Raw genomic sequence first — 18,082 nt, 5'->3', positions numbered from 1 at the left:
TAAAATTTGTTAATTTTGTTTATTTATAAAAAAAAGTTTGTTGTGTTATGTTCTGTTCATTTATATTTGTGTTTTGGCCTTTTTTTTTTTTTGGGTTTTTGTTCGGTTATGTGGAATTGTAGGTCTCGATGCTTTTGTTTTGTTGCATGCAATTAAAAAATTGGGTTATGTGTGTTGTGTTTTGTTTTCAATTCTTTTGCTTAGTTCTGATAACACAATTGTTTTGTTTTCAATTAAAAATGTCAAACCATCAAATCATAACACAATCCTAACAGTTTAGAATCTGATCATTTTTTTTTTTGCGGAAACGTTGTACAGATGGTAAGAAAAATGAAATCTAGAGTTGTTGTTAATCCAGGGCAATTGTAGATGTTTGGTTTGGATAAGTAGTTGATGTCGGTGTTTTGCAGCTATGCTTTTGTAGTGGTTTTTGTACATTTACAAATTGTTACTTATATTTACGGATTAAGTTATTTATTGTACAGTTCTTTGTTACTAATTATGGGTTTGCCTGTTTTATTACATGTTTTTAACCTGTATAGATTATCGGAGTTTTATCTGATATCATGTTTATACATTCTTTACCATTCTTCTTTACCTGTTGGTGCGATTATGTTGAAGTACGAATACAGGAAATACGCGTAAATTTATAATCTGATCATATTTTTTTTTTGCCAAAATGTTGTACAGATGGTAAGAAAAATAAAATCTAGAGCTGTTGTTAATCCAGGGCAATTTCCTGTAAGTGAGTCGGCTCGATCGCCGACAGAGCAAACCCGAGATGTAACACCTGGCATTTCAGCGACAGGGATAACTGTTGACTTGGGTGATTCTCCTTTGAAGAACTTATGTATGCTTGAGGGGTTAAGGCGGGAATAGAGTACGGATGGAAAAGATCAATCGAATGTTGGTGTTTCTACCACACCTGGTGAGGATAATGTTGCGTTACTTATCGAAGAGCAACCAAGAATTATTACAGATGCCGAAAATTTAAATGAAGAGTTTATTCAAACTCATTCGGCAAAATTGCTTCCTGTGCGAATTATGGGACATAGGGGATCTAAAAAAAGGGGTAGGCCTATTGTTGACTTAGGTCAACTTTCATCCGAGGAGTTATCCATTCAGCCGAAAAACAAACAACGAATTGTGAGAACGAGTGGTTTCGGCAGTGGGGGCATTTTAGATTCGCTCAATGTTCATGAGCAAGGGAAAGGAACTAAATGTAACGTTGTTCAAATTTCGGGAGATAATGTTACCGCTAAAGGCCAAATGGAAGTTGATGTGTTGGTTGCATGTTCTGAGGATAATGTTGCGGTAGTTATGGAAGAACAGCCGAAACTTGCTACAGGTGCCGAAAATATGATTGTACAGAAAGGATCCAAAAAAAGAAAGATCAGGCCTATTGTCGATTTAGGTGAACATTCGTCAGAAACGGTGATGCCGTTGCCGACGAATTTTCGGTCAGGCAGTCGATCGGTTGGAGGCAGGGGTGGGCAAACCCCAGTTCCTTTCGATGGTCGTAAGGATGGGGAAGAAACTATATGTAATGCTCCTCGAGTTCCGGCAGACGTCGTCACAAAAAAAGGTCAACCGGGTGTTGATGTATTGGTTACATCTACTGAGGAAAACGTTGTGTTGGTTATGGAAGACAATCCGATAAATGTTCATCACGTGGATACATATGGTGAAATCTTGCGGTCAGCACATGGACACCTGTTCGCTGATTATTTTGAAGTGCCTATTCAAGATTGTGAAGAAGTGTAAGTCTTCGTGTTTGTCGCCGAAATTCTGGATACACTTTGTTCCAGACTATGATTATAGTATTTATTTATATTTATTGATGTTTTTATTCTTTTATAGAAAAAAATCCAGAAGTAGTTGGAAACCGTGTAATGCAGGTAATATTGTTTAACATAGTGTGATACCATTATTTCGGATAACTTAATATTATAAACGTGTTCATATGATCTATGATGTATGGAATTTATATCACGTTTTTTTGTTTTGTTTTTCCTATTACGAACAGAAAATTTTTCGGCATTGCCGTATTCCGACGAGACATGGCATACTGTACCAGTAGAAGTTTGTGAGGCGTTGTAAGTTTTTGATGTTCTACTGCTTTATGTTGTATGTTATTTGAAATTAATATATATTATGGTTTTTTTGTAGATATGAATCCAAAAAACTAAAAAAAAACGTGATATTAATTGGTCTTCATCTGCCAAAAAACGGAAAAAACGTGAGCAACGTAAGAGCAAAAGATCTCTGTTTTTTGCACAATCTTCGTCTGCCAAAAAAACCAGTTCAGAAGGTACTGTTTCGGTTAGTTTTATAGTATAAGAATTAACTATTATATGTGATATTTGGAATGAATCTTAATTTATTTCGTTTTTTTTTTTCCAAAAACGTATTTTAAATGTTTCGGCATTGAGACTGCTTGCAACTATAGGTGAAAATCTTCCAGTTGGCCCTCTTGTGCTTGAGAGTGCTCCGTGTTGTTTGTATTGTAATGCAAAGAAATTCATGTATGAAACTCCGAGTTTCTGCTGTTGTGGTGGACAGGTTGTGATTGCAGCTAATCAATTTCCTGATGAGTTATGTCGATTATATTTATCAGAAGAGGAAGACGCTAAACATTTCAAGCAATACAGCCGAATGTATAACAATCTCTTTGCTTATAGTTCTATACGCGACAAAACGGAGTCGACAACATATAAGGGGATATATTTATTTAAAATGCATGGGCAAGTATATCATTCTGTTCCAGATCTTTTGCCTGATGATGGTAGCCCTAAATTTTTGCAGCTCTATTTTTATGATGGCCAGCACGAAGTTCAGAATCGAGTAAATTGTTTTCCTGAAGTACAGGAGGATATTATTCGTATATTAATGAAGATTACTGAAATGAATCCATATGCAAGATTTTTTAGATCGTTAAGGGAAATAGAGATAGATGAAAACACGCAGATAGTATTATCTCAAAATACTGTTTTGGATCAACGTGTTTATAATGCACCTGTTTCTGATGAAGTTGCTGCAGTATGGCCAGATGGTGCGTCTTCAAGTCAAATTAGCACTCCACATATTATTGTGCATGGAAAGTCTGCCCAAACTCATCAGATTTGTCATTATTATGGGTGCTATGATCCATTACAATACCTGTTATTATTCCTTTTTGGTGAATGTGGATGGACTCAGAATCTTAAGAAACGAAATGTTGGTGGGAAAAATCATACAAAACAGGTTCCAGATCCTATTAATTCCTATGTAGTTCATACCGTGCAAAATTTCTTAGATGAAGAAGAATCACGTAAGTGTTTGTTATTTATGCATATTAGTTCGTATTTGTTTTAAACTATTTATTGTGCTGGGCAATTTAATGTGTTTTCTTATTTATTTTTAGCATAATATAGGGACCGTTAAACACAGGACGAGAGCTGATAAGTATATCTCTCCAAGAGAATACTATGCCTACATATTACAAATGAGGCCTTCAAATATGCTCCTTAGAAGTGGAAGATGTTTTCAACAATTTGTTGTGGACATGTATGTGAAGATCGAGAATTCAAGGCTCGATTATTTGCGGAACAATAAAGATATCATTAGAGCTGATCTTTATTAGGGTATTCTTGATAGTGTGACAGGTGGAGAGGTAGATGCTTCGAAGATTGGACATCTTGTTGTTTTACCTCCGTCGTTCATTGGGTGTCCTAGAGATCTAAAACGTCGGTATCTAAATGCAATGGCATTAGTTAAAAGATATGGGAAACCGGATTTGTTTATTACTATGACATGTAATGCAAATTGGCCCGAAATAAAGTGTGAATTACAACCTGGAGAGAAAGCTCAGGATAGGCCAGATATAGTGGCCCGTACATTTCGTGCAAAACTATTGGCGTTAAAAAAACAAATTAAAAAAGAAAGAATTTTTGGTGAAGTGGCAGCAATGATTTATGTTGTTGAGTTTCAAAAAAGGGGATTACCACATGCACATTTTTTAATAATACTGAAACGTGATTTCAAGATAAGAGGGCCATCAGAGTATGATAAGTTTGTTTGTGCTGAAATCCCATCATTTGATAATCCTAGTCTTCGTAAAGTTGTCTTGACTCATATGATGCATGGGCCTTGCGGGAAGCTGAATCCTAAGTGTCCTTGTATGAGAATGGATGGGAAAAAAATGGTCTGCAAAAATGGATATCCAAAAGATTACAATTCAGAGACAGCAAAGAACAAAGATGGGTATCCTGTATATAGGAGAAGACAAACGGGTGAAAAAGTAAAGGTTCGAAGGGCTGAGTTAAATAATCAGTGGGTAGTACCTTATAATCCATATTTATTACTTATGTTTGATTGTCATATAAATGTTGAGGTTTGTTCAACTATCAAAGCTGAAAAATATTTATACAAATATGTTTATAAAGGGCATGACCGAATATCATTTAAGATATCTGCTACAAATGATAAAAAAAATTGATGAAATAGAACAATTTCAATCTGGCAGGTTGGTATTGAGTGCTTTATTTTCATACTTAGTTTACATTTCTTTATATTATAATTACAAATATTACATTTGAATTGTGTGGTTTGAAATTGTAGGTGGGTATCTCCGTGTGAAGGAATATGGCGAATATTTGGTTTTGATTTATATGAAAATTTTCCTCCTGTTATGCCATTACCAGTGCATCTTCCAAACATGCAATCCATTGCTGTAAGACCTTTTGAAAATCTCAGACGGGTTGTTAGAGATCCTAAGCGCGCACGTACACCTTTGACGGAATACTTTGCAATGAATGCGACAATTGATGGTGGTGTTAACCTTTTATACAATGATTTTCCAGAACACTACACATGGAATTCAAGTGTGAAAGAATGGAAAGACCGAAAAAATGCACTCACTATTGTTGGTAGGATATCGTTTGTCTTGCCTGCCGAAGGTGAACGTTATTATCTTCGACTATTATTGCTTAATGTACGAAACTCAACTTCGTTTACAGACTTACGTACAGTTGACAATTATGTTTGTGCTACATTCCAAGAGACTGCTAAACGGCTTGGTCTTTTGGAAGATAATGATGCTGCATCCATTTGCCTAACTGAAGCTGCAGAGATACAGTTACCGTGTGCTTTGAGACGACTGTTTGCAACAATACTGATATTTTGCCAGTCGAGTGTTCGAGCTTCTTTATGGGAAAAATATTACACATCATTGTCGGAAGATTATAGGTACCAATTTAAAGATTGTCCCGGAAAAGTGAAACAACTAACTGTTAGTTTATTAGAGCAACATCTTGAATCAATGGGTAAATCACTGAAAACATTGGATCATCTGAGCTATAATGTCAGTGACGAGTTTAGGAAAACGAGAGATATAGCAGATGCTTTAAATACACCTATTCCTGAAGAATATATAAACTCAAGAGCATGGTTGAATGCAGCTCAATTGAAAGCATTTGATGTCATAATGAATCACGCCAATGAGGGAAAAGGAGGTGATTTTTTTATTGATGGACCGGGTGGCACGGGTAAGACTTTTTTGTACAATTGTTTATATGCAGAAATTCGAATGATGAATAAAATTGTGCTGCCCACTGCGTCATATGGAATAGCCGCATCAAATCTACCTTCAAGCAGAACAGCTCATTCAAGATTTAAAATACCTGTTGATCATGAGAGTTGTTTTACGTGTGATGTGCCAAAATAAGGTAGTTTAGCACAATTATTAAAAGAGACAACTTTGATTATCTGGGATGAGGCTTCTATGGCGAATAAGGCGAATTTACAGGCACTTGATTTGCTGTTGCAAGATATATGTGAAAATACAACACTTTTTGGTGGTAAGCTTATCATTTTCGGTGGAGATTTTAGGCAGGTTTTACCAGTTGTACCCCAAAAGTCCTTAAGACAGGCTGTTGAATCGAGCATTGTTGCTTCATATATTGTAATACCCTGTATTTTTTTGAAAGACATTTTCTAAATTAAAGAGTATTTTAGTCTCGTATTTTTGACGTATTATCTAAATTAATTATTTTCCTAAAGAGTATTTTAGTTTTGGAGCCAAAATGATATTTAAATTTTGGCGCCTAAATCATTATTAAATTGGATAATCCAATAAATGAAACTATTTTATACTTATGTTATAAATAGTATTTCTCAAAATTAAATAGCTAAACCGAAATTATATTAATTCGGTAGATTAATTAAATTGTATTTTCGGTTTTCATAGAATAAAAATCTAAATTGTTTTAATATCTTTCCAAATTAATTATTTTCATGAAATATATTTTTAAAGAATTAATTTTCAGATTTTATATAATAAAAATCTGATTTAATTAATTATTATAAGTCAAATTTTCGGCCACCCCAATTATTTAATAAAAATCTGATTTTATTCTTTCAAGTATTAATTTTCACAAATTAAATTTTATTGGATTATTAATTTTAAGCAAATAAATTATTTTACAAAATCCATAAATTAACATAGAGGGACCGAAATTATTGAGCAATATTAAGCTCAATATTTTCGGCCACTTATGAATTTTCTAAATGATTGTAATTTATTTTATTAAAAATAAAAATCCTTTAAAATTCCTTATTTCTACTCTTAAATCTAAAATTTATTTGATCTTATTCTATACTTGCACTCCAAGCTCAAAATCTACTAAACAAAATTTCATGATCAAATAAAATCTAATATCCTTCCATACATTTAAAACCCTAATTTCTATTCTTTAAAATTTCCATAAATTATACAACCCTAAATTGCTATAAACTCATCACCTAAACACCTATAAATACCCCCTCATACCTCTCATATTCTTCACACCAAAAACTCAATTCCCTTCTTTTCTTTTACTCTTCTTTTCCCTCAAACTTTTCCTATTTTTCTTTTCCTCTTTTCTAAAAGAAAATCTGCCCGTATATCTTTGGAGCCAATTTTCGGGTACTTCAGTTCCGTTTTTGGATTTTTCTATTTCACAGAAAATTATTCCTCTCAAAAGATCCTTGAGGTTAGGCTCAAGAATCACCCAATTCGGAGTTATATCAAAGGAGTTATGACCTCTGCAAGTTCTGCCTATCCTTTCCAACGCAAATTCAATTTCCTTTAATCCTATTCCTTTATTTTCTTCATGGTTAGTTTTCTAAAATATAATTACCTATTTCACAGTTATAATTTTATATTAAAGTATTATTTTTTTAAAGAGTTTTATAGTCCATGCACATTAGATTTTGGTTTATGTCTAAAGATGTTGTGATAACCGTATGGTTATGTTAATTGCAAGGTGTATTCGTGATTGAACTTTGAAAGTGCGAAGTGTTGATTGATATTCGGAATTAAGGTACGTTATGTGGTTTGATACCTTCGAAAGTTGTCCATGAAATTGTATCTTATTATGTTCCTTATAAAATTATGCTTCATGATGGTTTGAATTAATGATTTTTGGATAATCAAAATAGACTTTGAATTATGATTAAAATTATTAAAAAGGATTGGATTAAAATTGATTTACAGGTTTCTTAATATTCAAGAATGATGGATTTTTTTTAAAAGGTGCTTTTAAGTAAATCAATCGATATGGTTATGAATCCCACTTAGGGAATGGATTAGAGAAGACTATGGACTTTGCATGACCTAGTCTTTCCTCAAGATTGGCCTTTGTTCATAAAGTAAACCACTTGGGGGGTGTGCACACTTAGTGAGGAAATGGTTTTGGAACGTAATCGATTGAGTTTTAAACTTGTCTTGAAAGCATTGAATTGGAAAAGCTCTTACATGAGTATGGCATTGGAATTCTTTGAATTAAATTTAAATGATTTAAATTATGTTTTACTTATCTTACACATAATCTACTTAGCATAATTTGCTAATACGTACTTTTGTTTTGGCTTTGCCCTGTTTACCATTTATGGTAAGCAGGTGAACTTTTCAGGTGGAAGTTAATTGATGCATGCGGGAGTCCACGGGAATTTCACCTAGCTTAGGAAAAGTTTGACTTTGTTTTGTGTCAAAAATTAAGAACAAGTTTATTTAAAGTTTTATTAATAAGAATAAAGAATTTTCCGCTGCAAAAGTATTTTTAAAGTATAAGCCTTGCGTTATCACACGGCGGTAATACGCCCAAGTCTATCTCTACGGTATTTATACGTATTTTCTACATATTCCGTAGAGGGAGATTTGGGGGTGTTACAAAGTGGTATTAGTTTGTCGGGTCTTAAAACAAGATTAAAAGTTGAAATAAATAAATTGGATGGGTAGACTGAAGTTGGGCATATAGGATAGAGTTTCGCATTTTTTTTTTTTTTTTAAAAAAAAAAAAAAACCTATTTTCTTTTTTGGAAAGATGATTGAGAAAAGGATGCTCGGGTTCTCATAATGGGCCTATAATGGGTACGCCTCTCTGTCTAGGCAAGGCTCTCCCCGACGTTGTGGGTAACTTACCTGGGAGACGCGGGCTCGACCATCCTATATCATGAGTCAAGTACATTATTAATTTCAAAATAAAATGAATTGAAATTCTCTAAGTTTCAAAACTATGTGTGCATGTAAGTTGGTATAATATGAATTTTTTTAGAAGAAGTCCATGGACAGAACATTTTGGGTATATATGTGGCCCATGCATAATTTAGGGGACCACAAGTTGGAACCAGAAACAATGGAGGGAATGTTCCTAAGGGGTGTGTGTTCGTATTGAATAATTGTGAAAGTGAAAGTTCTGAATAATTTGATATGTTCTCTATGTTGTTAGAATTTTAATTAGTTCAAGCTTTTGAATCCTTCTATGCGACTCTCATTAATAAAAGTTGAATTATAATAGTATTTGAATTTTCAAGATTCATGTGAAGTTTTCATGAGAAACATAATTGTCCGAATTCTTAGTGCATGTTGAAGTTTTACGGAAATTTTATTCCAAGGTGGAAGATACATATTTGATTATATCAAGTGGAAGCTGGAAAAAATTATTTTCATATGCAAAGCATGAAATTGTGCATATATGATTTACATGGTTTATATGACGGAATATATGAATTCCAAAATTATTGGTGGAACAAAAATTATTTAATGAGTGTTCCTAATGTTGGAATCGGTATATAATTTCTTTATATGGAAATAGATGGGCTTATGTGAAATATTAAAATCGTATTTTGGAATGATGGTGTCTGTTTTGAATTCAATAAGTTTTTGTATTGACTATCAATTTAAGTGTGAATTTTATAAGTTTGATATAATCTATTGATTAATTTCTTTGACCTCATATGGTATAATTAACTATGTGATATGTGGCATGTATTTGAATCATACGAAGTTACATGTGGTCAATATGGTTGGGTTTGTTATTTTGAGATGAGGATTTGAGGTTTACCATGGGATAATGAGAAGCTATTTTGGATTGTTATCATGAATATTTGGAGGATTTGTGTTATCCAAGCCTTTACTAATTTTTGGAATATGATTTATGTTGAGCATGGAAATATTATTTGTGGTAATAATGAGTTAAAGGTTCTACATAAGTATTGGAGTAAGGTATGTATTTTGGGAGATATGAATTTTGATATTAGTATTAATTTATGATCGTTTATATCTAAAGGTGGAAAGTATTCATATTGCAAGAATGAGTATTGTGATGATTATTTAAAGCAAAATTGTTGATGATTGAATCTTTGAAGAAACTTAATACAAAAGTTAGAGGATTTTGAGTCAATTGAAGTGAAAGGAAGTATAAGAAATAATATTGAGATAGAGGAATTTGTTTAAATTGAAGTTATTTTGAAGAAATAATACCTTGTGAAGGGATTTATTAAAGTTAGTTAAGGAAATGATTGTTTGGATGATTACTTATAGGATTTTACTCTAAGGGATTGATGATAAAATTGATATAGAGAAGTTATTAAAGATAGAAGAATCAATTGAGTTATTTAATGAATTGCCTTAGAGATAAGTTATGGATTATTACAACCAGATTGAGGAATTTGAAGTTATGAGAAAAGATTATCGATTTTTTTTTTTAAAGGCGAAGTATTATGTTATTTGAAGTAACCAAGAGATAATGATTACGTTTTTAGGCTGTATTAACAGGACTCATGAAATTGTTGGGAAAATTATAAATACTTTTGGAAGATACCTTAAGACAAGTTACTAATCTATGAGCGATAAGAAGGTCAAGGTGAGATATGTTCTTTTTATGCTCGTACTTATGACAATCTTTGCTATGAAGTTGAATATGTGATTATTGTAATTATAGAGTTTCTTTTTGAAAAAGTAAGACTTCTAAAAAGTATTTTACAAATATGCAAAATGAATTTTCAAATATATTTTGAAAATAAAGTTTTGTATTCCTTGTTTTTTTTATTTAAATAATGGTTTAGATTGAAAACTTTCATAAATCTTCTAATATATTTGATTAAATATTTCAGTTCATACCTTATAGTCTTTCAACGATTTCTCCTAATGAAAGTATTTTAAATTTTACGAATGACTCATAAAAATATTTGACGAGTTTTCTAACTACTTTTGTAAACAAATCAAAACCTAAGTTCTTTTGGATGTTTGAAACTTGCTCATTTTCCTTACTTTGATTGACGATCGTCTATAAAGTGTTAATATCGTTGATTTAATGAGTTAATGTGTTGGTCGAGTTACGGGGACGTAACTCCTTTTTAAGGGGGGTAGAGTGCGATAGAGTTTTGCGCGCGTTTATTTTCAACCCTCTAGGTTAGCAGTAGGCTGTGTCTAGTTAGAATGTGCATGAAGTTAACAAACTAAAACCTACCTTCAAAGAAGAAAATTTTTAATTTTTTCCTCATTATTCTGCTTAGTTTCGGGGCGAAACTTCTTTTAAGGGGGGTAGACTATAATACCCTGTATTTTTTTGAAAGGTATTTTCTAAATTAAAGAGTATTTTAGTCTTGTATTTTTGACATATTATCTAAATTAATTATTTTCCTAAAGAGTATTTTAGTTTTGGAGCCAAAATGATATTTAAATTTTGGCGCCTAAATCATTATTAAATTGGATAATCCAATAAATGAAACTATTTTATACTTATGTTATAAATAGTATTTCTCAAAATTAAATAGCTAAACCGAAATTATATTAATTCGGTAGATTAATTAAATTGTATTTTCGGTTTTCATAGAATAAAAATCTAAATTGTTTTAATATCTTTCCAAATTAATTATTTTCATGAAATATATTTTTAAAGAATTAATTTTCAGATTTTATATAATAAAAATCTGATTTAATTAATTATTATAAGTCAAATTTTCGGCCACCCCAATTATTTAATAAAAATCTGATTTTATTCTTTCAAGTATTAATTTTCACAAAATAAATTTTATTGGATTATTAATTTTAAGCAAATAAATTATTTTACAATTTCCATAAATCAACATAAAGGGACCGAAATTATTGAGCAATATTAAGCTCAATGTTTTCGGCCACTTATGAATTTTCTAAATGATTTTAATTTATTTTATTAAAAATAAAAATCCTTTAAAATTCCTTATTTCTACTCTTAAATCTAAAATTTATTTGATCTTATTCTATACTTGCACTCCAAGCTCAAAATCTACTAAACAAAATTTCATGATCAAATAAAATCTAATATCCTTCCATACATTTAAAACCCTAATTTCTATTCTTTAAAATTTCCATAAATTATACAACCCTAAATTGCTATAAACTCATCACCTAAACACCTATAAATACCCCCTCATACCTCTCATATTCTTCACACCAAAAACTCAATTCCCTTCTTTTCTTTTACTCTTCTTTTCCCTCAAACTTTTCCTATTTTTCTTTTCCTTTTTCTAAAAGAAAATCTGCCCGTATATCTTTGGAGCCAATTTTCGGGTACTTCAGTTCAGTTTTTGGATTTTTCTATTTCACAAAAAATTATTCCTCTCAAAAAATCCTTGAGGTTAGGCTCAAGAATCACCCAATTCGGAGTTATATCAAAGGAGTTATGACCTCTTCAAGTTCTGCCTATCCTTTCCAACGCAAATTCAATTTCCTTTAATCCTATTCCTTTATTTTCTTCATGGTTAGTTTTCTAAAATATAATTACCTATTTCACAGTTATAATTTTATATTAAAGTATTATTTTTTTAAAGAGTTTTATAGTCCATGCACATTAGATTTAGGTTTATGTTTAAAGATGTTGTGATAACCGTATGGTTATGTTAATTGCAAGGTGTATTCGTGATTGAACTTTGAAAGTGCGAAGTGTTGATTGATATTCGAAATTAAGGTACGTTATGTGGTTTGATACCTTCGAAAGTTGTCCATGAAATTGTATCTTATTATGTTCCTTATAAAATTATGCTTCATGATGGTTTGAATTAATAATTTTTGGTTAATCAAAATAGACTTTGAATTATGATTAAAATTAGTAAAAAGGATTGGATTAAAATTGATTTACAGGTTTCTTAATATTCAAGAATGATGGATTTTTGTTAAAAGGTGCTTTTAAGTAAATCAATCGATATGGTTATGAATCCCACTTAGGGAATGGATTAGAGAAGACTATGGACTTTGCATGACCTAGTCTTTCCTTAAGATTGGCCTTTGTTCATAAAGTAAACCACTTGGGGGGTGTGCACACTTAGTGAGGAAATGGTTTTGGAACGTAATCGATTGAGTTTTAAACTTGTCTTGAAAGCATTGAATTGGAAAAGCTCTTACATGAGTATGGCATTGGAATTCTTTGAATTAAATTTAAATGATTTAAATTATGTTTTACTTATCTTACACATAATCTACTTAGCATAATTTGCTAATACGTACTTTTGTTTTGGCTTTGCCCTGTTTACCATTTATGGTAAGCAGGTGAACTTTTCAGGTGGAAGTTAATTGATGCATGCGGGAGTCCACGGGAATTTCACCTAGCTTAGGAAAAGTTTGACTTTGTTTTGTGTCAAAAATTAAGAACAAGTTTATTTAAAGTTTTATTAATAAGAATAAAGAATTTTCCGCTGTAAAAGTATTTTTAAAGTATAAGCCTTGCGTTATCACACGGCGGTAATACGCCCAAGTCTATCTCTACGGTATTTATACGTATTTTCTACATATTCCGTAGAGGGAGATTTGGGGGTGTTACATATATCTGGCCATCTTTGAAAAGATTCAAGTTAACGGAAAATCAGAGAGCTCGTGAAGATCCAACATTTTGTGCGTTTTTGTTGTCTCTTGGTAATGGTGAATTACAAACAAATGAGTGTGGATATGTAGAGCTTCCTGATGGAATGATACATCATTTGGAGATTATAAAAGCTACTTTCCCAGAAGTTGAGAAAGGAACGATTACATCAGATATCTTTTCAGATAGAGCAATTTTAACTCCGATGAATGATGATGTGGATATGGTAAATTCAGTTTTGATTGAGCAGTTTCTAGGAAATAAAGTGATTTATAAGAGTTTTGATGCAATGCTCAATGATACTTGCAATATATATCCATCAGAGTTTGTAAATAAGCTTTGTCCAGGAGGAATGAGTCCCCATGAGCTTGTTCTTAAAAAAGACTGTCCTGTGATTTTGTTACGTAATATAATGCCTTCGGATGGTCTCTGTAATGGGACGAGATTGATTTGCAAGATTTTTCAGCCCAACGTTATCGTCTGTGAAATTTCTGTTGGTCAATATAAAGGAAAAACTGTGTTTTTGCATCGAGCAACTTTACGCCCTCCAACAAATAGCAGATATCCATTCACTTTTGAAAGGAAATAGTTTCCAATTAAATTATGTTTTGCTATGACGATTAATAAGTCACAAGGACAAACACTGAATCAGGTTTCAGTCTATCTTCCTCGACCGTGTTTTTCACATGGTCAACTATATGTGGCTTTATCTCGGGCAACAAAGGCTAAGAATGTTGTTGTTTATACAATGAAACCGCCTGATGGGTATCACATCAACTCGGTTAGAAATGTAGTTTCCTTTGATATTTTGAAGTATTCAAAAGTTGTTTAATATCAAACATGTTTGTTGCTGTATAATGAAATTATTACAAGTATTGTGATCTTTTTTTTTAAAAAAAATACTATAGTAATTATAACAAGCGTTTATGCGTTCTAAAAAACAATATAATTAAAAATATAGCTATAAAGTTGTATTTCTTTTCAGAATGGTTAACAAGTTATGTTCCATTTAAAGCATTCGTAATGTTAAGATCATTCGTATTAATTTAGCAAAATTAATATTGTAGATGTTATATATTGTGATTCGGGAATTATGTAAATTTATCACATATGAATTTGTAAAAAGATATTTATTCTCTGTATATATTTAACTTCTGCTTTTTTATTTTTTTTGATTAGTAAGTGATCAAAATATTATTTGTGTAATTAACAAATATTACAACTAATTGCAAGTTTAAATTGGTGAAATGTAGATATTGTAAATGATTATAACAGACAATAGAGAGTGTAATAAATAGGTTGGGATGTTTTGTCGGTAGTTGGATTTTGATGAATGTGTTTACTAATAGTTTAGTTGGGAATTTTGATGGTTATGTTAATTATTAAACTTTCAGATTTAAAAGCCTTTTGTTACAAATTTCACCGTCATTCGGTGATGAACATGGTTCTTGTTATATAGTGATATTATTACAATTGTTGTTATATTTTTTACCATAAATGTCATCAAAATTAGAACAAGAGTTTATATATATTGTGAAAAATATTAAATTAAACCTTTTAATAAAGTTGTATCTTATTACAAGAGTTTATTACTGTTTTCATTTTGAAGGGTATATATACTAATAGCAATTTTGTATTTGTTTAGCATAATCTACAGTGTAGATATTATATGTTATTATTTTAAAATTTAACAAATTGAACATAAATGGATCTGGGGAAAGATATTTGTATTCTGATAGATATTTTAATTTGTATGAATTATTTTTAAAAATTGTTTATTAATCAAAATATTATTTGTGTAATTAACAAGTATTGTATTATAAATGATTGCATTTTGAAATTGGTGAAATTTGGATAATTTAAACGGTTATTATAACTACCATTATTGAGTGTAATTAAATAGTTGCAACGTTTTGTCGGTAGTTAGACTTTAAAGAATTTAGTTTAATAATAGTTTAATGGGAAATGTGACGATACACTTAACTATTAAACTTCTCTATATTTAAATTCAAAAGTTTATAGTTATATACTCTCTCCGTCGTTCATTAATCAATTTTCTGCAAACCGAACCCTAGAAATACCGAATTTCTTTTGCAACAGTTAATTTCCATCCCAAATATTTGTTAATCTCATTTGTACTTCAAAATCCGGCATGTCGACGTACAAGCCCGCCGATTTCCGCCTTAGGGACAGGTAATTATTTCTGATTTCATTCGGATTTATTTTCATTTTTTTAATTTCCATTGCCATGCGATTGTTCTTCATTATTATGGTTAGACATCGGAATTTGGGTAAAGCGCCTGTTGTTGGTGAAGGAGAAGAAGCTGAAAGGCGATAAGTTGTGTCGTCAGGTCCTCGGCGTAGACAGCCGCTTGGACAGATGCCACCTCTTAGTCACGCTAGTACTCTTTCTAATATGGAGGAAAGAGAACCTACGACCAATGTTCCGATATCGGCTGTACCATTAGCTTCTGCTAGACCATTTTCATCTGTGACATTCAGGGAGTGGGAAGAGCCTACTTCGTCTGACAGCGGTGCTGTTCATGGGCCTCGCTGTCTGCCAGAAGGTGCCGAAGAATGGTACAATCCAATTGAAAATTCTGGCCTTAGAACTGCTGCTCCGTACAGATGGTGGGTTACACAGAATGCCCAATATCGTTTCGCTGAGAAAATTGAAATTTTTTATGGTATTTATGAACAGGACGGATACTGGTGTCGAATGCCAGTTATAGAGGATAGAATTCACAGACCGCCGCCTAGGTATATTGGAGTATATACTAGGCAGTTACAATCAGGGTTGAGGTTTCCTCTTCATCCCTTTGTAACTAAAGTGTTGAATGGGTATAACATTGCGTTGTGTCAGTTGACTCCGGCCAGTATTCGAAGAGTTATGACATTCTTATGGGTTTCCCTTTTTTTAGGGTTTGACCCCAGTGAACACGTTTTCCGGCAATTGCATACTTTGGTACCGAATAGACAGTCTTTCGAACAAAATGGTCTTGGATGGTGGCGTATTGAAGCAAAACGGGGTTATTTGACCACTTGGCCTCACGATACTTCGGATAAAGATTGGAGGGGTCAATGGATTTAGATCAGGGCTCCATCCGAAGAGGAACATTTAAACTACTTCGGAGCGCCGAGATACCTGAGAATGCCTGACCCGAAAATGTCTGCTATCGGTCCTGATGAATTTTCTGCCGAAGATAATCAACTGATGAAGCTCTTTGGAAAGGTGGCTTCGGGAAGAGGGGGACGAGAGAAACATACTCCAGCCACTTGGCTACCTTGTTATCACTATATTTTCCAAGAGAGGATATTAGCTGCCGTCGGCCTCAACCGAAAGTATCAAGGGGGTAAGATTCTCGGTTAGGGCCAAAGGCTCGTTTCTTTTTTTTTGTGTCACTGTTGATATTATTGTTGTCTGTTTTGTTTTTTTTTTTTTGAACCGTTTCCTTTTTTTTTTGTTAATTTCAGTGTTGCATGAGACGAATTGCGGGTTGAGTTATGAACGTCTTGGAATCAACGTCAAAAGAAAAGTGACCAAAAGAGACCCTGCGATTACTCCTACTTCCGAAAGAGCTCCTGCACTGCGCGCAAATTATCTTGAGATAGTCAGTTCTTCTGAATATTCCACGCAGAAGCCGTGGTATTTGAAACGTGATCCATTCTTTCGTTTGGGTCCTGAAGAGGAAATTCTAGCCACTGCTGCTGCTATAGAAGCCGGTGTTTCCGAGTCTACTCCTGACACTAAGGACGACCAAAGTTCTGAGGACGAATTGTTGGATAATTTGGTGAGTATAGGTTTGATCTTTACTTTGTTTTGCTTAAATGTTTTTCAAAGTATGAAATGTTAATGCATATATTTTCTATAGTATGTTGTATACATTTTAATTTCTAGCTTCTTACCACATGTTGCATGCAACTTTGTTAATTGAATAGAATATTATTTAGAACACTGTTTCAAGTACATTTTTGTTACTGAATGTTATGCTGCTGAAAAGTTCAATAAATGCAAATTTTGGTTAGCCTTTTTGTTACGAATTAGTTGATTTGCGTAATTTTAATATATTTCCTGTTTCAGTGTAAAATTCCAGTACTCTCTGTTTTGCATATATACGTGCAGTAATTCGTGTGGAATGCATATTGTGTTTAGTACACTCTGTTTTACATATAAACCGGCTACAATATGCATTCCACACGAATTACTACTAATTTATAAGAACTTCATTACTTATAGTGTTTCGCAACATATTGTTTGTTAACTGTTAAACATATTCGTACTTAATCAACTATAGAATTTCTGTTGCTTTTCTTTAATGAATTGCTTGGTTTGCTTATGGAATTTCAATGCATATGTTCTGCAATTTTAGAGTATATTGTTAATTTTCTAAAATACATAGTGCATGTTTCGTTTTAAAACTTAAAGGCCTTCTTAAAATGTAATATGACAAATGTATATTGTTATTATCTGCTCAACCTATGAGAATTGAATCAAGTATGAAATGTTGGTTTCCTTTCTCTTACTAATTATTTGATTTTGCATAATTTAAATAGTATTGTTATTTATGTGTTTGTACTTTATTTCCAATAACTCGAATTGTGCTGATACTTATTTCTGCAGCCTCTTAATCTTCTGCTGCGGAGGAAGGAAACAAGAGTAGTAGCCCAACCGAAAGAGCCTTCATTGGATACCTCTTCATCAGATCAAGAAGTTCAAGATATAGGTAGAAAAAGAAAGTCTAGGGCTGTTTTCAACCCAGCCTAGTTCCCTTTAGAATATGTGACTCCGTCATCGAAAAGAACAAAGGCAAACGATGGTCCAGGAGAAATGTCTAAGGAGAGAGATCCTGAACCTTTAACCTCTGCAAAATAAATTGAAAACATTCAGCAGGATACTCTTTCTACCCCTGCAAACCAAATTGAAAACATTGAACAGGAAACTCTTT

At 32.4% G+C, this 18,082-nt stretch overlaps 2 protein-coding genes across 2 annotated transcripts; both read left to right on the top strand.

Moving 5' to 3' along the window:
* The first annotated feature begins 1,044 nt into the window (after positions 1-1,044).
* On the top strand, positions 1,045-5,704 carry LOC110685399. Its single transcript, XM_021861930.1, has 8 exons — positions 1,045-1,760; positions 1,861-1,898; positions 2,027-2,086; positions 2,450-3,310; positions 3,414-3,546; positions 3,637-4,372; positions 4,425-4,504; positions 4,600-5,704. Exons 1-8 carry the CDS (start codon positions 1,045-1,047, stop codon positions 5,702-5,704), a joined length of 3,729 nt encoding a protein of 1,242 aa, XP_021717622.1.
* A 57-nt stretch (positions 5,705-5,761) lies between these two features.
* On the top strand, positions 5,762-13,725 carry LOC110685398. Its single transcript, XM_021861929.1, has 2 exons — positions 5,762-5,941; positions 13,144-13,725. The coding sequence occupies exons 1-2, from the start codon at positions 5,762-5,764 to the stop codon at positions 13,723-13,725; spliced, it is 762 nt and encodes a 253-aa protein (XP_021717621.1).
* Positions 13,726-18,082: the final 4,357 nt, after the last annotated feature.

The sequence above is a fragment of the Chenopodium quinoa genome, unplaced genomic scaffold (assembly GCF_001683475.1).
Source record: "Chenopodium quinoa cultivar QQ74 unplaced genomic scaffold, ASM168347v1, whole genome shotgun sequence".
Taxonomy (NCBI): domain Eukaryota; kingdom Viridiplantae; phylum Streptophyta; class Magnoliopsida; order Caryophyllales; family Amaranthaceae; genus Chenopodium; species Chenopodium quinoa.
The sequence above is the reverse complement of the archived record's forward strand: the minus strand, read 5'-3'. Positions and strand labels throughout refer to the sequence as shown.